The sequence below is a fragment of the Carlito syrichta genome, unplaced genomic scaffold (assembly GCF_000164805.1).
Source record: "Carlito syrichta isolate Samal-C Ts95f unplaced genomic scaffold, Tarsius_syrichta-2.0.1 Scaffold127890, whole genome shotgun sequence".
Lineage (NCBI taxonomy): Eukaryota > Metazoa > Chordata > Mammalia > Primates > Tarsiidae > Carlito > Carlito syrichta.
Genome location: NW_007071986.1, coordinates 2,179 through 29,104, shown reverse-complemented (window position 1 = coordinate 29,104; position 26,926 = coordinate 2,179). Strand labels below are relative to the sequence as shown.

Sequence of the window (26,926 nt, the reverse complement as noted above, 5' to 3'; positions counted from 1 at the left end):
TTTCCAGAAAAGAGTTGACTCTTTTTTAACAGAGGTAAGTGGTAAAATTTGAGGGTGGAATTTATGGTGGAATTTTAAATGATTAGGCGACAACTTCCTTGGAGGGTTTCCTTTGGGATGGCAGTGGAAGGAGTATGTCTTCCCCAAAATTATTCTATGCATGCAATTTTTTTCTTACTTTTTCCTAAAATACAGAGGAATAAGTATACGAGGAAAATTGTTTCATAGTATTAAGATTCAACAGTTATGGCATAATTTCACACCATACCTATGAATTTGGTTGAAACGTCTCTCTCTACTCTAGTCTTCCTTCCAAACTAAGATGGTCGCCATCTGTCAGTTCCCTCATTACCCATATGTTGGGATATTTTTGTCTTTCTTTCCATCTCTTCTGTCTTCCCATGTACACCTGTAGTGGTACAAAAGTTTCTCTGATCCAAATTGAATCTACCTAGCACTTGTGAGGATGGAATATGCAATAACTAATTTGCTTGACTCAGGTAGTTTATCAGCTTAGATTTGAGTAGCTAATTAGTCGCATTAACAAGGTTTCACTTGAGTCTCCGATATCTGCACTGCAACAGTGACCCAGTTAGTGCTCATGCCTCAAATGAATGTTTTCCTATTGCTGAGATACTTTCTTTTCTTTCAATTACAGGTACGCTTTTGTTAGAGCAGATTTTAAATGAGAACCTTTGACGATGATTTCTATTTTCCTGTACACAAGTATTCCTTTGTACAATATTTAGAGAAATAAAATCTCATAGTGAAAAAAAGGTGAAGTCAAAGATTTTAGTTAGAAAATCAAAAGTATATTTCTAGAAACATTTATGACTTCCTGGCTCCTCTTCATCACCCCAAGTTTGAGCAGTGCTCTTCAGAAGAGTGACCCTAGAGCCTTGTAAAGTTCCAGTCACCAAATTTAAAAGAAATAAAGTCAATCATGATCATTATCTTGGACTTCCTTAATGAAAGAAAGTGGAGTCAGGCTTGTAGACACACACACAAAAATCAAGATTAATTGAATAAAAGGATTTCTGTTTAAGTGGAATCTTCAAGTAAGTAGAACTCCTCTCTTGAGGCAACTTCTCCCAAGCAACTTAGGCATTATAACTTGTGAAAAAGGTCATAGGAACCCAAGGGCATTATTTAAAACTGATTGGCATATATCCATCTTGCCAATTAACCCCATGACAAGGGGCAGTGGAAGAGCAGAATCCTCTTAGGAGTATTTTGTTTGGAATTAAAAATGAATTTAGGAGAATATAACTGCCAGCATTAAGCATTATGTTCTAATTTTAGTGCTGTGGGTACAGTAGTCCCTGTGTCTGAGCTTTGTCACTGCTGTGATTCTGGAATCAGAACATTGTGAAAACAATAGCTTATGGCTGACTCCTCTTCTGGGTGTCAAGTGGCCCCCATGGTCTGTCTGTCCCTTAGAGATGATCCGGCCAGTGCCTGCTAGCTGTGCCCCCATGCCCTTTATTCTATGTGCCACCAGTGAACTATACTAGGTATGGCCTCCTAATTTTTCCTACACTTACAGAGATGCTGGTTTATCCTGGTTATTATTTGGTCCTTTTATTAGTCTTTTTTTCCCCCCAAGTTGATAAGCAAATCAAGACCCAGATGTTCCTCTGTGAAAAAAACTAATAAATAATAACCACGACATTATGGTGCTATTAAACTTAGCGACTCTCTCACTTCCAAAACCAATCAAGGGTCTAATTCTTATCCCTTCCCCCTTCATAACCATCACAGTGACTCCAGCAGTGAGGTTCGATGATTGTTAACTTGACAAAGGTCTCGATTCTACTATTACAAACAAAACAATTTTAACAACAAAAATCATATATAGAACACGTTTACATTGGGGTGAGTGTTTAGTAGAATGGTACTATAACGAGAAATTGAAAACCAACAAAGTATATCATTGGATGGTATGTGTAAAGGTTGATTTATTAAGACCCTGTCTCTAAAGAGAACCACAGAAAAACTCCCCAAATTAATAAGAAACAATTTTAGCTAAAGAGGTCCCTCAGCTGTCCCCTTTATCATCTGATTTCTTATATAAGAACTATGGCTGAAGGTGGACAGACATCAGGAAAAGCTCATAAAAACTGTTCATAAAATGCAAACTAATTTATAGCCCACATATACTGAGTCCTTGTAATGTGTCCACAATGGTTCTAAGTTTTCTCCATGTATTGGCCACATGGAATTCATATGCCAACTCTGTGAGACAGAACAGATTGTCACCATGCCCATTTTATAGATAAGGAAATAAAGCAAAGTAATCCACTCATGGCCATGCAGAGGGTGGATGTGTGGAGGTCCTAGCCAGGTGTTTTGGCTGTAGGGTCTTTGCTCATAACTTTTACTCCATTCTGCCTCTCTATTGAACCAGCATGTGCATGTGGGTCACACATAAACTAACCTACTCTGGGGATGCCTGTGAACAGAAGGAGGGTTCACATAAATATGTAGAGGGGCTTTGTGGTTTTCAACAGCACCACCACCACTTAGGATTTTGGATGGGTGACATGCATACACTGTGGGGGGAAAATCTATGGTAAATGTCAAAAACGTGGTTCTTGTTTATGATATATCACCTCTTGGTCTCGGCCATTATGGTTCGGTGGATCTTCTTTTGAAAAAAGTGTTATTATGTTTAGGTCTCTGGCATCTCAAAACATGAGTTATAGACTTTCCAAAATATTTACAGAAAAAGGAGTGTTAAGGCATTCAGATCTTTTTCTTACATCTGTCCCTGGTGAAGCCAATTATTTTAAAAATCATTGTAAGAAAACATTTTAAAATGACTTATTTCTAGATTTGAATCTGTTTTTCTTCATAAGGATATAAGCTTGTCTATTTGGATACAAAAAAAATTGCAAAATATTGATTTGCTCCCAAATGTTAAGGTTTGCATTCTTCACACTTAAATCCTATGTCAGAGCCTATGACCCCTGGGGTTTGGCACCTTATGTTAGATTGCCACTCTGCTATGCAACCATGGAGATCAGAAAATGATCATAAAGCAAATGGGATTTGAAATACAGAACATAAGCAACTCAGAGACAGCTGAAAACAGAAATGAGATCAGAAACTCCAAAAGTCAGGATCAAAAAGGCCTGAAGGAGCCATTCTTTGAACCTGCTCCTTGGTCATAGATTGTATATTCAAGCCACTTCTACCTTGAGAAAATGCTGATAAAACAGCCCTGAATGTCAGACCATCACATACTTATTTATCTCCTGGAAGACACTCATTAGGCCAAGTCCAATTTACATGATCTCATGATTTGGAAACAGTTCGTGAAATACCACTATGGAAAAGCTCTTCCCTTGTCAAGGTACTGTTCAATTCATGAAGGTGTTTAATTTATTTCTATATGCCAACATATGGTTGATTCGTCACACCTTGGCTTGACCTCTCTCTCACTGGTGAGTCTAGATCAAAGATCTAGGCCCGGACAATGGAGAAAAAGTGGGAAGGGGACGGAATAAATAGCAATAACTGAGCCCCCAAACTCATTCCTGAGAAGATCTGCATTTGGTCCAATCTCTAACACCTTCTCCCGTTTTAGGCAGAGAATGCCATTAAGAATCCTGATCTTGAGACCGGAAGATCTACTGTAGGATTACAAAACAAAAATTAGATCATATTTTCCAGGATGAAATTCCTGAGCAGGGAAATTTAGATTTCCAACCATGATGATTTAAATAACAAAGATTGTTTTTTGTGGAATGCCCTTTCAGCTTACCAGAACATTCATTTCACTACACCCATCCTGGTTAAGTGAGGTTGGCCCATATTTATTGTTGCGTGCTATGTTTAGGCTGGGGTTTCTTATCCAAAACTGTCACTGAAAAGGAGATAATTTTAAAGTATGTTGTGCATCCACCATTATGGCCTGAATTGAGGTGTTTCTAGAGCTGATGATAGCAGCTAATCGCCTTGATCCTGACGGAATGTACTCAGTGGATCATAGCAGTCAGCTTGTGGCCAAATATATCTGTTCCATTTGACCCCTCCTTGCTGAGGTTACCTTTTATTACCTGAAATGGCTTCTGGCATCATTTTTTCCCAGGGGAAATTTCCATCAGGACTGCTGATATTTTTTTATCTCCCCCATTTCCCGAGGAGGCTGGACAAATCTGAAATTTAGCAAGTGAGTCATCTTCCTGCAGGCTCTGCCTTGCTTGCTGTCACCACCGGCCCTAGTGGGAGCCCATTTGCTCCGGGATCTCAGCATTCTGTGCCTTCCTGGTTCCCATGGATGTCGCTGCTGATGGCTGAGGGAATTCATCATGACTCTTTGCTTGGGTAACAAAGTGCGAAGAAAGTGATGCTAGTTATAACACCCTTCTATTTACGTTACATGCCTTTATCCTTTTTTCCTCCTCTTTTTCTTTTTTGGCTAAATGAAATTTTCAAGGTATCTTAGAACCAAACCCTCATCTCGCCACACAGCATGGCACAATTTTGTGCCTCCCGCCGTGATCTACTTTTCAAGAGAATTACAGCCCCATGGGGCTCCTTCCTTGATCATTCCTTAAATCCCCATCAGTCATTCACTTCAGTTGCTAGCACTTTCTAAATGCCTGTTTAGTTTCTTGTTCCTCTTCATTCGCATGGGCCCGAATTAATTGCTTTTCACAAAAAAACGATGGCCACAGTCATGATAACCATTCTCCTTGATTTCAACCAGCTTGCTTTCAGTCATCACTGCACCAGCAGTTTGGATAAACCAATATTTACAGAGCCTCCTTCCTGCCTTTGCATGGTTGCTTCTGCTTGGAATGACCCCCATCTCCGACTTCCTTTTTGTTCTGTTCCAAGAAAACTCACGTTTTTTTTCTTTTAAGGCTTAGCTTAAATGTCATCTTATCATCACAACTTTATCCAATTCCTATAAGCCAGTTTTATCGAGTAGACTCCCAGGACATTTAAAAATATCTCTATTATAACACTTTTTGCAGTAGATTTAAGCTATTTGTTTTTACCTATGCCCATGTTTTATTATTCTTTGTTTCTTTCTCTCTTTTTTTTTTGGAGTAGGAGTACCACTCTGTCTCCCAGGCCAGAGTGCAGTGGCCTGCTCATAGCCGCTGCAGCCTTCACCTGCTGGGCTCAGGCAATCCTTCCGCCTTGGTCTTCCAAGTAGCTGGGATTACAGATGTGTGCCACCATGCCTGGATAATTTTTAAATTTGTTATAGAAATGAGGTCTCACCATATTGCCCAAGCTAGTCTTCAACCCTGGGCTCAGACAATCCTTTCGCTTTAGCTTCCCAAAGTACTGGAATTACAGGCCTGAGCCACCATGCCCAGCTGTTCGTTGTTTCTTCAGGTCATATCCTAGTGCCCCCACCGAAAAATTTAGCCTATACCACACAGGTGACAAAAGAATGAAGAATCCCTGTATGTAGTTGTCCCACCCAGGAAATATCCCAGTCATCCACTTCCCTCCATACTAAACTCACATGTCCCTGGTCCTGTTGTTTCAAGGACTGAATTTGCAAGCCTAAACGTTTCCATTTATATTATGAGAATAATTTCCATTTTAAGAAAGGATGCCTTAACCCAGCAGTTTCCTGTGGATCAGCTGGCTTTAGAAGACTCAGCTCAAGAATTGCTAAAATGCAGGTATCTGTATGAATCTCTTGGAGGATTCTGATTTTGTACCCCTACGGTGGCACCTTCAAATCTGTGTCCTAACAAGCTTTCCAGTTATTTCTGGTGTTCTCCCAGGTTTGAATTCCACTGTCTTTGTTTCTGATAGTGGGAGTTTTCTATCCCATTACCGATAGAATTGAGGATTTATGAGGCCTTCAGTGCTTCTCCAATTTACTTGGCCTCTACTCGACATTTCCACCTCACAGAAACAGGATGTTTTGAGGGATGGGGAATCCATGTTTGAGGTTTGTAAGAGAGAGGAAAAAGCCACAGTGTTTTTCCTTCTCTCACACATTCACCATAGTGCACTTCACCTCTGGTCACCAAAATGTGTGAGTTTTTCCCCTGTACTGACCAGTTCTCTGACACCAGCTAAGTGGCCTAAAATTCAGTTCAATTCTAACATTATCTACCTTGAGGTAACTCCAGATCCCATACGTTAAGAGTTCGGTTCCACAGAACTGCTCTCTCTACAGATGGCAGTCAAAAGTAGTAGGTTGTCACCTATACTTCTGACCAACCAGATATAAATTGAGATTTCCACAACTCCCTCCTCAGGTTCAATTAATTTGTTAGAGTGTGGCATAGAACTCAAGAAAACGACTTACATTTACCCATTTATTATAAAGAATACACAGACATGTAGCCAGATGGGCGAGATGTACAGGGCAAGGTGTGAAGGAAGAGGCTTAGGGCTTCCATGTCTGCTCTGGTCTCACCATCTTCCCTGTACCTCCACATTTTCAGCAACCAGAAGTTCTTTATGCCCTGATCTTTTGGGGTTTTATGGAGGCTTCATTTCATCAGTGTAATTGATTGAATCTTTGGCCATTGGCAATCATCTCAACCTTCATCCGCTCTCACCTCTCCGGAGGTTAGGATGGGTATGGCTAATAGTTATTTAGCCCTCCAAACACATTGTTGGTTTTCCTTGCACCTAGCCACCATCCTGAAGTTATCCAAAAGTCCACCAAAAATTGCCTCCTTAGAGCAAAACATGCTCCTGTCACCCAGAAAATTCCATGGCTTTAGGAACTCTGTGTCAAGTGTATCAAATGTGTCATTTCTCCCAGGAAATAACAAAGATCTTAGGGGTTCTGGGTCAGGAACTGGGATCCAAGACCAAATATTAGAACAAAGGATGCTCCTAGCACCCCGCTACAAGAGTTTTAGAAGCTCTATGTGAGGAACCAGGGGCAGAGGCTGATGTACATATGTCTTAGTATTTCACGAGTGTCCTCTCCCTCGGGCCTAGATTAGAAACAAGTGGTTTGATGCTCACTGTTTCTTGCTGTAGGACTTGGCAAGATCTGTGCTCTCTGGAGTATGGCCAAGCCTAGGGGAACACACATGAGGCACTTGCCTTAGGCACAGGTTTTTAGGGAGCACCAACAACTTGGTAATAATGATCAACAATATATTGCATGTGGTATTTGTTTTTAAAGCAAAATTTAATGCAAAAGATTCCCCATGAACAAAATAACAGCACTGTAAATAAAGCTAGGATCGCTGTAAATAAGAAAGTGCAGTGCTGAGCCATCTTAAAGCCTGAAGCAAAAGGAAAAATCAGCACTACTATCCTGTCTTTATTTACAGTGTGGCTATTTTTTTTATCATGGATGAACCTCTTGTTAGTCCTGGCTATGCCCCAGAGCTATCTAGAAAAGTCTGCCAGACTTGCAGTGGGAGCAGCCTCCCGCCTAAAGTCTCAATGGCAGGTGACTTTCTTCTTCCTCTCACATCAGTGGCAAAAGGGCTGGATTTTAAATTTTGTTAGATGACACCTTGGACTCCAGATTTGAAGACATATTTGAATTGTGGTGTCTTTTAGGTTGTCTTGCTTCAAATGCATTTCTTCTTGATGTTTATCACAGTGACACGGGCTTTTTATGGCACTCTGAAGTGCTTCAGAGAAAATGGAGAACATTTTAATACTGCTGATTTACTCTTTCAGGTCTACAGTAATTTCCTTACTGCCTAATTATAAGACTCGGTTTAATTTACTCTACACATAATGTTTACTGATGCACATATGGTCCCAGATTTCAGGAGACTGTACCCAGAACAGGTATTTTTGTCATGCTGGAGCATGGAAAATTTCCTTCATATACAGTAAGAAAAAAAATGCTAAAAAAAAGGTAATTGTCTTGACCAAGAATGTCCCCCAATGAGGGGGGCGGGGATATGATATCTATTTTTGACTTGAGAAAGAAGGATACAATTTCTTTGAACATGTATTTTAAAGGCTGAATGATGATTATGTGGTCACATGTGTCTAAAGGTTTTCAGTCACTCCCCAAATCAGGAGGTAGGTAGAAGTTTGGGAAAAGGAGAGAAAGAGAAAACAATAATATCTTCTGGGCTTCTTTCTCAACTATCATTGAAAAAGAAGATATTAACTCAGAAATCATGGGTTCATAGACTCCTAGGGATGGAAGGGACCCCAGGGTCTTTCCAGGGCAAAAGGTTTTTCTTTAGCAATCTTAAAACTCCTTCTGACTGCCTCTACTTTAAAGATGGGAGTTTACCCCTTCACCCAGTGGTTGGTACCATTATTGGGTAATTTTAGTTGATAGAAAATTGACTTAAGATCAGTGAGTCTGTAATTATCAACCACTGATGCTGGTTTTTTTGCTGCAAATCTGATTTCTTCTCCTAAGCTTAAGTCCCAGGTAATAGCTTTAGTAAAGAACCCTATTTAGAGTTCCGAAGACCTACAGATGGTGAATATTATTGCATATGAAGTCATGGCTTCACAATCATTGCCTTGCTTTTTCAGAGCTATGAGTACTAAAAATGGTTAAGCTTAGGGAAGGAGCAGCTGATGTCCTATTGCCATTGAGACAACTGAAATGATCAGCCCTCTTGACCTATCTTGATCTATTACTTCTGTTTGTCCCTCATTATGTATGAAGGTCAGAAAAGGGATAAGAGTGGATTCTTCTGTTTGATCTAACCATAAGTTCTTGCCACAAGTTTCGGTGATTAACCAGTTCCAGACCCACCCTTTGTCTTTCCACAGTGTCTTGGTAAAACTGTCCAGTGAAACTGATATTTATTGAGTGTCCATTCTTTCTCTGACTCTTTATTGATTGTCTCTACAAAAATTCTTCAGAGAGATATTATTATCAAAAAGATCTTTTTCTAGGGTAAGATATTGAAATTGCAACAGTGAGGTTAAATTTCCTACTGATATAAAACTTGTAAGTTCAAGAACCCAAGTGAGCTGACTCTGAAGCCTGTATTTTAATGACTGTAGTCGTCAAAGTTGGTACACTTTGATCTTAGTTTATAGCTTTTATTAAAATTCTTTAATGGGAAGAGCATAAGGTAAATATAAATTATTAATGAGTCCTGAGTTTCTCTATAGTAATCATAATAATAGGCTTCTAGCTTAATATAATCACCATTTTTTCCTTCCTTAAGCCAGCCATATCTATGTCCAGACCCATGCAAGAAACTGAACTGTGAATGGGATTTTGACAATTATTTTTCTAATTAATCATAGGGGAAAAAAGTAAAGGACTTGCATTTTAGCTGGGGGAATATCTGATTAAATGCGTATCAGGAGACTAGCAGACTTGCCTGGTATATGCAGTGAGAAATGGTTGAATGGATTGTGCCTGAGCATGCTAGGATTAAAGGAGACTCATTTGTCCTGAGGAGTTTGGGGATAAGAGCAGATTTTTCTGTTTGAGTCCACCGTAAGTGCTTGTCAGAAGTTTGGGTGATTAACCGGTCCAACTCATCCTCTCTCTTTCCATATTTTCATAGTTTTTCACGTGTGCATCAATCCTGTTTAACTGTTAAGGGCAGGACTTCTATATTTCTATTTGATTCCTTCCATTTCAACAAGGATCAGGCTGCCTTAAATAGCTTCAGTCTAAGTTTCAACTGTCTAAAGGGGTGACTGAAAAGCTGAAAAAGCACCCTAGGGCAAGGCAAGCTGGGAGGTCTGGAAGACCAGAAAATAGGAGAGGGATGGCGCTGAGTTCCAAGGGCAGGAATCAGTCAGCATTAATGAACCATGCCTGACTCTGAGCAGATTTCCTTCAGCCCCTCCTTTGAAATTCTCAGGCTTAGATCTATGTGGCCCAGAGGCTGTATCTATAGATGTCAAAATATCTAGTTGAAAAGGGATAACTTGTGACTGATCAACGAGGCTAGGTGTCTGTATATTACCATAGCAACCAGCTTGCTTGCTGTTTGGGTGCATTCTCTGTCCGGGCAGTCTGTGGGATGTGCCCTTGATAACTGTTGCCAGATTATGGGAAAACATCAAGATCTGGGGTTCATTCCAGATGAGAGCACCTACATCAAGCCAACAGGGTAACTCAACCAGATACCTTCCTCATAATCAGCAGAATGTTTAGGGAAAGCGAACAATTTCTCCTCTTCTAGGTAACTGCTTCTTTTTCCTTCCTCAACTCAAAGCTTCTACTAGAAAAGGAATTGCTGGAATCATCTATGTTTTGTAGCAGAGTATGAGGCAAAGGAAGAACAAAAGTCAACTTCGTCAAATGACATCAGTCAAACTGATCACTTGGGGTCTCTTAGAGGTCATCTATATCCTCCTCAATTCTAAAGCGGGTAGCTACTGGGCACAGCAGAAGCTCAGTTTAAGTAAGCAGTAGGTAGGTGAACGGTGCTTGAAATAGCCAGGGATTGCAGTAACAGCTTAAGGACACAGTGAGAGGGATATAAGACTAAAATCCACTGGTGAAACTACTTAGTGTGGACATTGACAAGCTACTGCCTAGGTCCTAAATCCAGCCTCATCAGGTTATTTAAAGTTGTACTGACTGTTTCCGTGCTGTAGCTGCAGAGTTGTGTAATTGAGGCAGGGACTGGCCCACAAAAGCACCTAATCTGTACTATCTGGCCCTTTCCAGAAAAAGCACCCCCCGACCCCTGTTCTAGAAGTAAATCTAGCTTGAGATAAAACAAATATGGGCCAGGCTCTGGCTCAGCCTGTAATCCCAGCACTTTGGGAGGCCGAGGTAGTGGATTGCTTGAGCCCTCAGGTTTGAGACCAGCCTGGGCAACTTGGTGAGATCTCGTTTCTACAATAAATCAAAAATTAGCTGGGCGTGGTAGAAAGCACCTATAGTTCCAGCTACTTGGAAGTCTGAGGTGGAAGGATTGCAGGAGTCCAGCAGGTTGAGGCTGCGGTGGCTGGGAGCGTGCCACTGCACTCCAATCTGGGTGACAGAGTGAGACTCCAACTCAAAAACAAACAAGCAAAACAAAACAAACCAAATATGGTTGTAAGAGCCCACATTCCCTGAAAAGCAAAAGGACCTTGAATCTGACTCTGTCTCCGGTCTTTCCCCTTAAATAGCAACGACATCAGGCATTTTATAGGATTTCCACAAGCTTGAGAAAGCGGAGTGATCATTGGACTTCTATCTAAAATGAGGTACCTCTAGGGAAAAATTCAGCAGCTGTTGGAAATGCAACACTGTGCAATAGTTAAAGACAGGAAGTGAAAAAGTATAGCATACGGCAGCAGAACGCGAGAGACAAGGTAGCTCAGAGGCACACAGCTATCCATAATTAGAGTAAAGCAGGGGAGTGGGGTGAGTGGTTTTCTGTTCTAGAAAGTACGATGAGCTCTTTAATGACCACAGATGACCAGAAGCTTTGGAAGTGCATTTATCAGTGACCTCTCTAAAGAAGTAAGTGTTCATCATTCCTTTTCTTTTACCCAACAGCAAGTTACTGCCCCAAGTTACTAATCCTACTCAAGTGAACCGAGGTGTCCCTCCTCTGATATCTGGAGTGAGAACTGGGGAGTTTTGACTGGGTTTCTCCCAGGACATCTTGTATTTACAATGGAGATTCTTGTAAGACCCACAGGACTTGTGCTGTAAGGAAAGAAATGTGGAAGTATAGGGCCAGATGACTACCTCATAGAAATCATAAGACACTCTGACAAGTGTATAGGATTGATCCTATCAGAAAGAAATAATGGTTTTAGAGAGTTCTCCTCTGTACCTTTAACCTCGCATGTTTTATAGGCTTCTGCTGTTAGCCTGCCATCAAGTCCATCCACTTAGTAATTGTTTTTCCCAATTACCAATCCCATTGTCAGTGGATTAAATCATTTTTGGGGGGCAGCATTTCATAAGCTTCCTGAAGACCCTTACTGAGATTATCCTGTTACTGATGCAACCTTTGATTCTCTCACACTGGCCTCAAGCAGCTTGTAGTCATTCACTGCTAGTGAATCAACGACATAAGACCGGGAGTGAGTGGTTGACTACGTGTGGGACGGAAAGATGAAAAGAAAGGTGACTTTTGTCTAATTAGGATTTGTGAGCTTCTGCCGCCAGGTCCATAAACACATGAACTTAAGTAAAATAGCACTATTCTTGGAGCCAGAAGGCCTGACTCTGGCATTTGCTGTATGCGACCAGAAGATTCTCTCTTTCCTCATCTAAACAACACAGATCACGATGCTCACCCTACAAACTACACCCCTCACCCACACCATGGCATTGTAGGGAAGGTCAAATGAAATAACGTCTAGGAAAGTTCTCTGCAAGCTATAAAAACATGACATGCACAGGATTATTATTAAAGAAAATAAGCAGCCAGAAACTGAGTAGATCTTTCAAATATGCAGGGGAACTGGTCTGCCTTTTTTATTTTTTTTTTATTTTTTGGTCTGGGTTAAGAGATCTGAGCAAGGTAATTATACTTGAAAAGTCTTTTCCACCTTCACCCACGCCACCTAAAATTCTACCCTTTTGAAATGCCAAACCTTCTGGACTAAGTTAGAAACTGGGCAATCGAAAGAATGCCTGTCCTAATGGAGGGGTGGAGAAATCTTGAGAGAACATTTAAGTGAGAAAAAAAAAGCAATTTGATATGAAGGAAATATAGAAAAATTGGACTTCTTTTTTTACAGTGTTCCTTGAGCCAACCTCCAACACATTTAAGAGAAATAACTCATGTTTGCCTCTAAGTAGCACCACTTATGAGGCCGGTCAAACACGTATGAGGTCATGTTCATACATACATCACTGTAGCTTTGTTAGTAATTGGGAATTGAAATAGTAGAAGAGTTTTCAGCAGTAAATGAGAGTAGATGGCTTGTCTTCTTTGTATCCTGGGCCAAACACAGGCTTCATCCACCAGGAGCTCCTCAAATGTAGAAAAAATAAATGAATGAACACCAGACACTGACTAGAGTGGAGTGAAGGTAGAGATATAGCATATTTTATTTCTGAAGAAGAATAGTAATAGGGTTCCTGCCTCCTGGCAGCTAATTGCATTTGTATCTACACCATCGTATTTTTTGTGTGTGAATTTACCCTCATTTCATTTTTTTGGCATAACACTTAAAATACCCTTCATGAAAGTGTGGCATTTGTATAGGTTTTTCTTTATGGATTCATTCCGTTCCCTTGAGAGCAAAAGAAATTTTGAAATGCACAATTGTAGCAGATAATTAAAGGACATTTTTAGGTTTTCAAGAATGAATGTCGCTCCTTTAAAAAGAATTTCATGGACGGCTGAGGCAGAAGGATCAACGCAGCCCAGTCGGTCGACGCTGGGGTAGCCATGAGCGTGCCACTGCACTCCAGCCTGGGCTACAGAGCGAGACTCCAACTGAAAAAAAAAAAAAAAAGAAAAAGAATTTCAGAGGTGTTTTTTATTGAGTAGATTAAAATGGGACAGAGCCTTCAAAATTTCATGCCAGTTAAAGCTTCTGTGGCTCTACTTGGCTTGGGAGAGCCATTTTTTTTTTTCCTTAGGCTATCTTTTGCAGAGAACTATTTTATATTCATCAAATGGTTGCAAGTTCTTAGACGGTGTGTGGATATTTGCAGTTTTGAATGTTGCTCAATATACCACATATACTCCTCATGTCTCCCACCTGATAGGTTGACAACTTTTGGTTATTTTTGAGACAGTTTATTGCTCTTTTTGAGTTTGTGAGCTAAACTATGTCTCTCCTCTCCTCACTCTACCTTTTTCTGGAATAAGAAAGTGGATTAGTAGAACAGTTGTGATCCACTGACTGCATGCCTTTTGGTTTGCTGAAGAAAATGCAATTATTTATACTATTCAAAAGCCTTAATTGGGTAAAATAGACCGGTAGAGCTGAGCTAATACCTTTAAGTGTCTTGTCTTATGCAATTAATATTCTTTTGTCACACACACATTTAAACGATTGGAAGAAAGCCTTGTGTTCTTGACTGCTGTCAGACTTAACGAATGATTTTGTCAAGTCATTCCTTTCTGCCCTGGTTGATTGATAGCTAAATTTTGGTCTTCTAGCTTATGTAAAAAGTGTTAACTATGCCTTTCAGCTTGTAGGCAAGGGCATTTAAACCATTCTTGTAGTCAATTTATAGAGGAATTACATTGCCTGTTTACTGAAGGGGTCAAAAAATGTGCCCCTGTGCATCAGAGACACAAATCACAGGGCCCATGAGCTAATGAAGGCAGTATTTATGAGTTCCTGCACTTGTTGGCTGATACCAAGTTCAAGGTGTCCCTGCTCTTGGTTGCTGAGGACTCTGGTTCCCACTGTTGGATATGTCTGTGTTCATGGACTATGTAATAGATGTGTTTAAGAAGAAAATGTTTTGATACTAATGCTCTTAAGAGTGAAGTAAAAACTAGAATTCTAGATTGTTACAGTACCAACCTGCATTTGCAGCTTTCACAAATTTCTCTACCGAGGGGGAGTTACCTGCTCACCTCTGCCACCATCTGGTTTACAGATTTTCATATATACCATAATGACCACATCAAAGTATGGAAGGTGGATTTCTAGCAGGTTCCTTTCTGCTCCTGGGTGGGGATTTCTTAGGACTCAACATCACTTCTGCCTCGTTATGGTGTCCATCTGCCGCCGAGCTTATTTTTCCATCCTCTCCGTCAGGATTTTCTTCTTTCTTGGTCTTATATTGAAGAGGAGGGACACGTTCAGAATCCTCTATGCACATCACTAATCATCCAGGAATCACACCTATTCTTGGAACTTTCTATACTGACCATTATATATACCATTGCTTTTCACCAGTAACGTACACAAAGCTGGCAAAAAGCAAACACAAGAGAGCTTAAATTACATTAGCGGTTAAAAGCGCGAAGCCTGAGGACCGACAACCTGGTTTCAAATCCTCCCACTGCCACTCATTAGCTTTGTGGATATATGCAAATGACTTCATTCTGTTGCCTCAAATTGCTCACCCCCAAAATGGAAAAAGTAGTAGCCAGCAATTTTAAGAGAAATAAATAAGTTGTTCTAAGTTTTCAGAGCAGTAGTGGCACAAAGCAAGCACCAAATGAAGACGGTCAATATGAAATATTAGTTTCCCTTGATACTCCTGTGGTCTCCTCACCACCTCTATTCCATGTCTCACTGCTGCATTTGCTTCTGCCTTCTAGTCACACTCTCTACCAACCTGTCCTTTGCTTCTCAGCAACTGGGGGCTCTGTTTTCTGTGACTATTTTTGCCAGCACCAAGTCAAGCTGATGTACCTGCTGAATTGAAGCCATCTGGAGATCCACAAAGATCCCAGTACTCCCTTGGACTCTGAGACAACTTTTCACTACCTCTTCTCATGAAGGCAACTGCCCTTGTCTGTCACAGAGGGAAGAGAGGAATTTGACACTGACCTGTGTGTGCTGGGGCAGAAAATGAAATCAGCAAAAGGAGCAAAGCAGTTGCTATTGTCCTTTGAGGATAAGCCTCGATCAACCCTTTCCCATCCTAGTGCCCATGACTTGTCTCTTTGGTACAACTTTTTCAACAAAACACTTTGTTTCATCTATACAAATACGAAATTACAGCCATGATATTCTTAAACTTGGCCTGTGATTGTATATTGTAATGTGTGGGGCAGACTATCTTTGATTCAGTGCATTTGATCAAAGAAATAAACTGAAAGGATACCAAACTAGTCAACTGGTTGATCAGAACTTTATTTTCCTTATATCTCTCCCACTTCTCCAAGAAGGTGATTTGGTGGTCACAAAATTTTACTCTATGTACATCATCTTATCAGTTTATCTATTGTCACAATAGTGTAGTACAACAGCACCTCAGGGGCATACAGTAGCATTTGTGGCTCATTGTTCTTGTGTATTCTTGGTTCACTATTCTGGGGTAGTCCCCTTGGCCCAGACCTCTCATGTTTCTGGGCTCTGTTACTCTTGACTGATCTAAGATGTCCTTGACAGAGATGATCGAGGTGATTCAGTTCTAGTCAACGTGTTTGCCAAACTTCTCCTGAAACAGACAGTCTAGCCTGGGCATGCTCTTTTCATGAGGATGGCCTAGAGCAAGTCCAAGCAAGCATAGTGGTGAATGAACTTTTCAAATCCCCACATATATCATGGCAGCCAACATTCTTTGGCCCTACACATGCCACGTGACCAAGCCCAGAGTCATAGACAGTGGGTACCACTGAGTGACAGGTCAGTGAGCATAGATATAAGCAGAGGTGAAGAATGGGGTAATTAATGCATCAGATCTACTGCAATTATTTATGTTTGCCTCAGTGATTCTTATTCCATCAGTGAGACATTTTCCTTACTTTTATCCTGATGGTATCAGCATTGCTAGAGGAAAAATCTAGAGGGCAAGATCCGGCTACATATAAGTGTTGCTAATGATGACAGTTTTCCTTTTAATTGATCCATCAGACCTGAATTTGATGGTAGATGGATAAGGTAGGTAGAGAAAAACATAAAGCCAATGTTTAAGAGCTATTCTTTTTTCCCCAGAGGTAATTATTTCCATTAAGACCAGATACTAGGATCCCAATTAAAATGATTTTGCTCTATGAAAGATAGTCGGTGCCATCAAGATAATGACCAGAAGGCCGGGTTCGGTGGCTCAGCCTGTAATCCCGCGCCTTTGGGAGGCTGAGGTGAGTGGATTGCCTGAGCCCGCGGGTTCAAGACCCGCCTGGGCAGTGAGACTTCATCTCTACAATAAATAAAAAATTAGTCGGGTGTGGTAGCGCGCGCCTACAGTTCCAGCTACTTGGAAGGCTGAGGCGGAAGGATCGCCGGAGCCCAGTAGGTCGAGGCTGCGGTGGCTGGGAGCGGCCACTGCACTCCAGTCTGGGCGACAGAGTGAGATTCCAACTCAAAAAAAAGCAAAACAAAACAGATAATGACCAGAGAATTTTGTGTTTCTCTTATAAATAAACAGAAATAAGGCAAAACCCATAACTCTTCCTTAAATGTCTTCTGAATCTTTATAGATGTGCTTCCGCTGTCCCTCCCCCCATTTTTCTCCCCCGGCAATGAACAGTGTCTTCATTACTTGTGGACTCTGTGCATGGATGGCCCCTTGACTTATTAAAGTGGCTTTGGGTGGATTACTGCGCTGACTGATTACCCTAATTGACCTTCAGACTGGCTAAAGTTTGCCTGACTTTAATGAAGCTCAGTTCTTATCAAGCTCCCTTGACTGGATAGCTCCTGGCTAAGTTACCTTTTGCTTTGATTTTTCATTTTCAATAACAATTATACCACACAACGTAAGGAAACATAGTAAAACATGTCAATGTTTACCATGACAAGACTAGAGCTGCCATATTCTTGGAAAGATTTAAGGCTTCAGACTCTTTTAGCCTATTTGGAATTACCCTTTACCCCCAAATTCGACCTTGGCTGTATGTCTTATAGTAGTGTAGCAGTTAATGCTGCTCTTTTTATAACAAGATTTTTCTAAACATCTGTCTAAATGATAGAACACATGTTCAGTGGTCAGGCATTTATTAAACATCATCAGTTCAACTTCAACTTGGGTGTTAACTTTTATTTCTGGGAGTCAAGATGGCACTGGGCTGCCCAGACACGTAGCCAACTATACCTAAATATTGGCAATCAAAAAGCTTCAATTACAGGGAAGATTTAGCAAAGAAGGAAAACTTTCATCTTACAGGAGAAATAGGATGATCAGTAGTAGCTACTTGGAGCAATGTGTTTAGAAGGATTATGAAGTAGTATCTGAGCTCAGCATGAAAAAATGCTATAATTGATTAATCATGTCTGGTTTGGGCATAGACAGGAAGATTTGTAGCATACTTGCTATTTCTGTCCTGGTTCATAGTTTCTGAGCTTGTTTCTTATAAACAACTCTTCACCTTTTTGTTATTTCTTCTAAATGTATCTCTATTTTTTTTTCCAAGTTCCACCCATGCTTGAGTCCCTGAATTAGTATTCTACCAGACTAATCTTTGGTGGTCATTTTTTTTGGTTTTGGGGTCAGTAATGGAATTATTTTCTGTGCTTAGGGAATTCTTCATTTTATGAATGTTGGTATAAGAAGCTAAAGTGGCTAGAACACTTGTTTTTACAAAATACTTTCCTTCCAGCACCTACCTCCTGCACCCTGGCAAATAGGTATAGACCCATGACCCAGAGTGTGGGTCCCTGTTTCCCGCAGGTAAAAATCAGATGCATTTTCCCAATACTTTATATCAAAAACTATTGACTCAAAGACATAGAGTGTCCTGATATTTCTGAATTTTATCCATTTTTTGAACTAACAGGACTCCCCCTCTCCCTTAAATCAGCTAGAATTAGTTTCTAATGTTTGAAACTAAGATCTGATACACTAGGTCTTCTAGGGAAGCATTTCTCAAACTTTATTGTCTGGAGGAATCACCTGGGCATCTTATTAAAATGCAGATTCTGATCAAAATGCAAGTCTGGATGGGGTCTTGGATTTGCATTTCTAATAAGCTCCCAGGAGGTGGCAGTGATACTGGCCAGTGGCCCACACTTTAAGTAGAAAGAATATAGAGAAGGAAAGGCAGGCCAAAAAAAGGCAGAGTTGGCAGGAACAACTGCAAAGAAAGAGTTTGTATCAGGGCTAAATTAGGGCAAACCAACTATTGTAACTAATAAACTTCAAAATTCACAAAGGCTCCAGCACAATAGAATTGTATTTCTTAATTATGCAACAATACTGGGACAATAACAGACCACTGGGCAGCTAGTTCTCATCCATCCATTCAAGAACCCGTTTTCAGCTTAAATTGTCTCATCTTTGGCCACTGGCAGCCTGCTGAGTTACTTTGACATGCCCTAGGAGTCTTTAATGGTGCTGTGCTATCTGGTATGACAAGATAGTTCAAACTTATTTGTACACTCCTGGGCTCAGAGTACCTGGAAGCAGTCCTTTCTCCATGAAACTCCGGTTTCTTTTAGTGTAAAATTGTATTCCAAGTTATTCGTGAATACTTAGCTGGTCATTATTTTCAGGATTTTTCACTGACCAGGAACTGAGAAAGTGTTTGAAATATATGTATTTTTCAATTTAAAATCTTGTGTTCAGATGTTGGTAAGAAAATGAAAAAAAAGGACATTTTTGAACATTGTTGATAGTGTAGTTTTTATAAAAACAATATCGAGGTTCCTCAATAATTAACAATAGAACTACTCTATTTCAGAAATCCCATTTCTTGGAATATACATATGTGAAGAAAATAAAATCAGTATCTCAAACAGAAGTCTTCATTCCCATGTTCCTTGCAGCATTATTCACAAGATCCATGATATGGAGTCAACCTAAATGTCCATTGACAGATTAATGGATAAAGAAAAGATGACATAGGTTCCCACACACACACAATGAAATATTGTTCACCATAAAAAGATGAAAATTTTGTTATTTGTGATAACATCAATGAACCCAGAGGATATTATGTTAAGTAAATAAGCCAGACAGAGAAAGACAAATACCGTATAATATCATTTACATGTGGCATCTAAAAGCAAACTAACAACAGATAAAACTTACAGAAACAGAGTAGACCAGTGGTTGCAAGAAGCTGGAGGTTGAGGGTGGTGTAATGGGATGCTGGTCAAAGGGTAAAAACTTTTAGTTATAAGATGAGTAAGTTATAAGGCGCTAATGCAGAGCATGGTGACTATCAGTAATAATACTGTATTGCATACTTTAAATTTGCAAAGAGTAGATCTTAAGCATTCTCATTAAAAAAGATAAAAAAGTAACTGTATCTAAAATGGCTATGTTAATTAACCCAACTGTACTAATCATTTCACAATGTTTGTGTTTATCCAGTCATCATGTTGCATACAATTTTATTTGTCTACTATAATTCAATAAAGCTGAAAAAAATCCCATGTGTTCCTATTGCTATTTCTAATTCAGATCTAGCATTACAGGGTTTTTCCTTGACTTCTATATTACATCTTCTTCCTCCTCCACGAACACTCCTGGATTGAAAGGACACAGGAGATGATGAATTAAAATCTCATAATTAATTATTTGCTTTATTTACCTTTAAACATAATGATGTTAGACTAAATCATTTATACTACCTCTTTAATTAAAATGACAGAAAACAGTTACTATACTTTTGTGTATTTTATCTCCTTTCTCCTCTCTTTTTTACAATGCTGCAATATGTCTTCATTGCCAGATCATACAAACATGTTAACAGTACTCTCTTGTATCTTAGCCATCATTTATTCTTAGTGTTTCAAATAAGTATATATCTAATGTTCACTGCCAGATCTTATGTTGACGTTTTTCTGGATAGTTTCGTTCTTAAAAGTCATTCTCTAACAGATTTCCTAAGAAAGACTCATGGGAACAATATTCTGGGTTCTTGAATTTTTATCAGATTTAGTCTGTGCCTTTAAAGTCAATTTTGGTGGTTATAAAATTCTTAGCTTACATTCCCTTTTCTTGAGTATCTTAAATACAGTTCTTCATTTCCTTTTGCAAGAAAGCTTTGCTGTTAAAAAGTTTGATCATCTAATTTTTTTCCTATATAAATCATATGCTATAGTTGCCTAAATGTGCAAAGATTATCTCCTTTTCTCTTTTTTTTGAATTTAGTAATTTTGCTAGACTATATTTTAGTTAAGAGCTATAAATCAGTCTTCTGGTACATAAGTATTTTCAGAATGTAGTTTTCTTTGTTGCTTAATTAAAAAATAATAATTATACAATGTGATATTTTGATATATGCATATATTGTTAGAATGATAACATCAAGCTAATGAATGGGTGTGTCAGCTTACATACTTAATATTTTGTTGTGAGAACATTAAAAATCTACTTTTTTAGCAATTTTGAAGTATACAATATATTATTAGAATGTGGTTTTCAATGTATACATATACTATATTCAGAAAGTTTCCTCAAATTATACTTTTACTATTCCTTCTGTTTTCTTGTTTTGATTTACTTTTTCTGGGACCCCTGGTAACCATACATTGGATTTTCTTTGCCTGTTTTCAAAAATATTTAATATTTGTCACCATTTAAAAAATACTTTTTAAGCTCTTTTTCTAAAAGAAGTTTGGATTTAAATTTTTTAAAAAAATTTTTCTTAAGGCATTTTTCCTGTAGTGTTTATTCATTCTCATTTAGTCTTTTTTTCTTTCTTTTTTTTTGAATTGGAGTCTCACTCTGTCACCCAGACTGGAGTGCAGTGGTTGCTCCTGGCCACTGCAGCCTCGACTTGCTGGGCTCCAGCGATCCTTCCGCCTCAGCCTTCCAAGTAGCCAGAACTACAGGCGCGTGCTACCATGCCTGACTAATTTTTAAAATTTATTTGTTGTAGAGATGAGGTCTCACCAAGTTGCCCAGGTGGATCTCGAACCCACGGGCTCAGGCAATTCACTAACCTCGGCCTCCCAAAGCGCGGGATTACAGGCTGAGTCACTGAGCCCAGCCAGTTTTTTTTTTCAAATAATTTTTCTTTATAATTTTTTCTTGAGTTTCATGACTTAACTCTTTAGTTTTTTTCTTATTCTGATTTATGATGTTCTTTCAAATCTTATATCATTTTCTTAATGTTATTTATTTATTTGAAATTAGGTGACAGTTTTAGTCTGTTTTATAAGCATCTTTCTAGTATCCTTTCAGTGTAGATAGGGGTCATTTTTCTTATACTTATTTTCTCATCACCACTTCATATACAATTTGAATCAATAATTTCAAGTTGCTCATTTTTTGTGAATATTACCTTCTGGAATATTCACCTTTTGTGAATATTACCCTCTGGAAGGAGGCGTGATGCCGATAACTTTTCAAGCTTCTCAGAGCTCCCACTTCTGTTATTTTTGTGTGGTATTAAAAAATAAGGAGGCTTGATTGATGAGATAGACTGACTCTGCTCATTTCCCCTCACATCCTTACTGTTTCAGGACCTTTTCTTTCTCTTGGCCAAGTTCAGTTGTGACAATTTCTATAGCTTCCTCTCCAGGAGGGATCTTGTCTTGGAGGTGAGCCAGGGCAGGTCAGTTTCAAGTGTTCACTGCTCTATCTCCTTCAGACCTTCTTAACTTACTTAGGCTCTGCCACTTGTTACCTTATAGGTACAGACAAATTATTTAACTTTTTTAGTCCTAGCATCTTTATTTGAAGAAATGGTATGAGAACAGTCCCCATCTTACAATGTTGTTGCAGGAATTAAATGATCTAATGTGTGAAGACTTTAGCAGGGTATATGGCATGTTGTATATACCCAAAATGTATGAGCTCACCAATAGCCAACATTATTCCCAGGCGGTCATTTAATACATTTTGCCAACTGAGTAACTAAATAATGTGAACTTGACATAGACATTATTATATTTTATTTGGTGAAATATCAAACTCATTCCAGAATTAATTCAAGCTAGGTTAAAGATACATATCCATGCATAACTTATGACAATTAGTGCAAAGAGGAAATGAGATTTGTTCACAGTTCTCCTTGTTCTGGCCAATAACAGCTGTGTATGTTTCACCCTATCAAAAGATTCGCCTGAATGCTTCTGGATAGTTGTATTTGTTTGGATTACATACAGATTGTTTACCATATTCTTTTGTGTTTATTTTTCTGTACATCCTGTATACATTCGGAGCATTATGAACAAAGCGGCCCCAAGGTGATTGTTCGGGGACAATTTTAGGTTCATGCAGCTTCCTGCTTCCGTTTTTAACAATGTGGGAATGATGTGTAATTGTACATTGTTAGAAGTTTGGGGTTTATGTATTACCTTCAAGAACAATTGTGAGCATTTTTCTGGAACATAACATTTATGTCATCACAGCACCTGGGCAGAAACATTTTGAGATTGTTAGAATGTTTCGTGTTTCTCCCTCTGTCCAGTACAGGCAATGGATCTAGAGTGGGCAGGGACTGCACGGTGGCAAAAAGTCTCAGGGGTGGCCTCAAGGCTTACCCTACTTGCTGGTTGATTCCTAGATTTCACCTTTTCCAAAGAACCAGAGTTCTTCCACTGTGTCCTAATTCAAAACCTCCTGAAGGTGTGGTGACATCAGTAAAGGATGAGAGCTGACCTTTGACAGGACAAGGGCTTATATGTATTGAGCTACAGGCCATAGGTGTAACTTTCAAGTTGACATATGATACATTTAATTGACAGGCATCTGCCAGTCATTGGCTTCCTTCTGATATGATTAGCACTGGGGAAATTTTAAAAAGAGAGTTGAAATATTATTTCCATAAGTAATGAGAACTGGACAATAGTTTAGAAAAAATGGACAACTCTTCTATTCCTTAATTGTGTGTTGTGTTGTTTTTTGTTTTTGTTTTAACTGCAGCTTCGGAAAGCAGTGATGGATCACATATCTGATTCTTTCTTGGAAACCAACGTCCCTTTGCTAGTTCTCATTGAGGCTGCAAAGAGCGGAAATGAAAAGGAAGTGAAAGAATATGCCCAGGTTTTCCGTGAGCATGCCAACAAACTGGTGGAGGTAAGTAAGGAGAGACTCGAAGACTAGAATTCATGGACAGTTTAATCTCTATATAGAGCTTTTAGAGTTTCATACACTGCCGTTTTCTTGGAGAAATCATATAGTTTTCCTGGAGAAGTAAAGTCCTGGAAACTTCTTTTCTTTTACCTTCTGATTATTCTACTCCTTTCAAAGGAAACAGGCTGTCAGCAATCTCTCTATCTCACAACGCTATGTATATGCTGAAACATACCTTCCAGTTTTCCTGAACAATAGGCAGAAGCTGAAACAGAAGAAGGGACACTCTGAAGTGTTCAATACCAACTTTGATTTAAGGGATTAAATTAAAACTGCCAAACAGAGGCCTAGAACTGTTCTCTTTTCTTTCTTCTCACCCACTGTCCCACTCTACCCAGTGAAGCCTAGATTCACTGGACACATTGGGAACTTGTGAGGAAAAAAACCCCAAATAAATCCTACCTCCTCCAAAGAGTTGTTTGAACTCCTGGTGAAAGATCTTATGGCAGTACACTTTTAAGTGCAGGGTTATAAGTATATTTTCTGTGTTGGAGGAATCTGTGGGGGTTGCTTTATAAATGCAAAATTGTGCTGTGTAATAATGAAAAAAATACTGTACAAGGGAAATGATAACTAGGCTGCCTAAATTTAGGAGCTGAAAACCAACAGCTTGTCAAAGGTGAGATTAGTGGTATGGGGCTAAGTAGAAAATAAAGATGTTACACAGGAAATGTGTGTGCTAGGGAAGAAGAGCCTAGGATGGATTATTAGGGCCTGGTTAAAACTTTTGCATGCTCTGAGCACTTAATACTGCTGACACCACCACTGTGGTATAGTCCCACTTTAATTCATAATAAAATAAAATCACCCAAAGCGATAGACAATTTTAATGCAAGCTGAAATAAAAATGAGCTATTTTGTTTTCTTTGGATGGCAAAGTTAAAATTCTTAATAAGTTCATGAAATGTAAAAATCCTGTCTGTTTTCCTTAGAGTGGGTGACGGGACTAGTGCTTGGTTGAGCTGTACTGTAAGCACCTGCTTAATTTGCTCTTTGGTTAATCTAGTATTGCTGGTGCCTCTATGGCTGAAGATACTCAACCAGAAGGAAATCCTACATCAAGCCCCTGATTCTTTAGGACACAGGTTGAGTCATCACCTGTCAGTGAGTTCTGTATACAGAAGCCTTGGCCACACCAATAGAACCTCTGAACTTCCTACCATAACCCAAGTATCTCAAGGCAACACCAGCATACAACTAAAAATAGGGTAATACTCATGATATCAAGGCAGTCATTCTGACTCTGTCCCAACGTACAAGCCAAGTCCTCCATCCCCCCTCATATCCCACCCGTGTGCTGTCAGAGGTCACCTGTCTGTTAGGGAATCCAGAGTCGTCCCAATGTTGACCTTAGAGGCTCTGATCACTTCCATGTTTTGAGAAGAAGGTGGTGGAGGGGATCAGGGATAGGAGGAAGGAGAGGAAGAGGAGGAGGACAAGAAATAATTCTGATTGAGAACCACAAAGCTTTAAATAGTCACATGTAATAAAATAATATTAGCATGCAACTATGCCATCCCATCTATATAGTTACATTGTTTACAAGATATTGCAGACTTTATAGAAAATATTAATTAATGGTGTATTGTAGGCACTGCGGATAAAGGCACATGAATTTAAAGTTGCTTCATAAATATTTATGTTTAGTTCTATCAATATCTTTCAGTAACTCTGTATGTTTCCCATTTGCAGATCTTATTTGAAGTCTTGTGTGTCATCTTTCCATTCATTCTTCCTTCCCCTCTGATACATCCCCTGGACACATCCATCATTCCCCTTATCCCGCCCTTAGGTTCCACTGCAAGTGAATCCCGTTACTACCCACGATTCTTGATCCTCAAATTGTGGCAGAAGCCAAAGGCTCAAGTCAGTCACGAGCATTTTAGAAATTTGCTGCATTTTCTCCCTCATGTATTCCCTTCATGACCCATGGGTGGTTACCACACCCAGCGGCATGTTAATGTCTTGATGCTCAGGAGATACATGGACTGGTATGAGGACTGGCCTCTGTTTGACTAGAGAGAGAATGGAATGTAAAGAATTTCTATAGCTTATGCCTCTCAAAAGAGTTCTACATTATGGATGCATATATGCAAAAAACTTTGAAACACTGAGCTTTACGCTTTTTCCAATTTTGAAAAGTGTTTGTGTGGACTTGGACTCTTTTCTGGGCCTTAGTTTCTGTGTCTGTAATATGAAGAATTTGGTTGACATATTGATTTTATATCCATTGACCTTGATAAATTCTCTTACTAATTCTAAAAGTTTGACTATGTCTTTTGGATGTTCTAGGTATAGTCATGTGCTTGCAAATTATGGCAGTTGTGTTTCTTCCTTCCCAATTCTTATACCTTATTTCTTTCTTGCATTATTGTGTTGGCTACGATCTCTAGTACAATATTGCAATAGTAGGTTTGTATATATTTTTAATTTTGGATCTCAGTGGAAAAATTTCAATACCATACCATTAATGATATTGTTTGCTCTAGATTTCTTGCAGATACTCTAATTAAGTCAAGTTAGGTCTAGTACTCATTTGCTAAGAGACATTTTTCTTGTCTCCATTATCCTTGAAATGTTGGTGCCAAAGTAATGCATTTCTTCCAAAAATAAGTTGGGAATTTTTCCTTCTCTCTAGTTTTTGGAAGTAAATGTGTAATACTGGCATAATCTATTTTTTAAATATTTGGAGGAATTCATTGAAAAGGCAGTGTGAGCCTAGAGATTTATTTGAGGAAAAGTTTAAAACTATAGGAGTATTTAAATTTTGGATTTCTTTTGGGGTCAGCTTTGTTAGGTTGTCTTCAAGGGGTTTGTAGTTTTATTTGATGTTCTAACTGACTGGTGTAAAAATGTCTGTAATACACTTAAGGGTTTTGTTTAATGTGGGGGGGATTAAACAAAACAGCACTGCTGTTTTCGTCTCATTACTTATATTGCTAATTAGTGTTTTTTTCCCCTTTTCTTGATCAGTTTTGCAAGTGGTTTATCAACTTAATAATATTTTCTTCAATAAAAAGCTTTCACTTCTTTTTTTATTTTTATTTTTTTAGTTTTAAATCAATATTTTAAATTATGACATTGGGGGTACAGTTAAGGGTTAGGTATACAAATATGCTTTTGTTCAGGCCCCCTTGTTGATAAGAGGTGTCTCCTTGTCCCCAGACAGATGTTTACTACCTTTAGTCCTATCCCCCTTCCCCTCCCATAGTTTCCCACCACTATCAGTCATTTTTTTATGGTAGTATGTTGGATGATCAAGGTCCACTATATGAGTGAGAACATGTGATACTCAGATTTTTGTTTTTGTGAGACGTCACTCAGTATTATACACTCTAGTTCTATCCAGGTTGCTGCGAAATTCATGATTTTGTTCTTTTTTATGGCTGCGTAGTATTTCATCATGTATATGTACCACATTTTTTTTAATCCAGTTCTCTTTTGATGGGCAGCATGGTTGTT

General features: G+C 39.1%; 1 protein-coding gene across 1 annotated transcript in view; it reads left to right on the top strand.

Moving 5' to 3' along the window:
- LOC103250289 (catenin alpha-2) overlaps nt 1-25,330 on the top strand; it is a gene marked incomplete at its 3' end in the record, with an annotated part of 499,717 nt that extends 474,387 nt beyond the window's left edge. Inside the window, exons 3-4 of the mRNA XM_008048879.1 lie at nt 23,255-23,407; nt 25,157-25,330. Coding sequence (XP_008047070.1) covers nt 23,255-23,407; nt 25,157-25,330 — 327 coding nt within the window. The remainder of the gene's footprint in view (nt 1-23,254; nt 23,408-25,156) is intronic.
- Nucleotides 25,331-26,926: the final 1,596 nt, after the last annotated feature.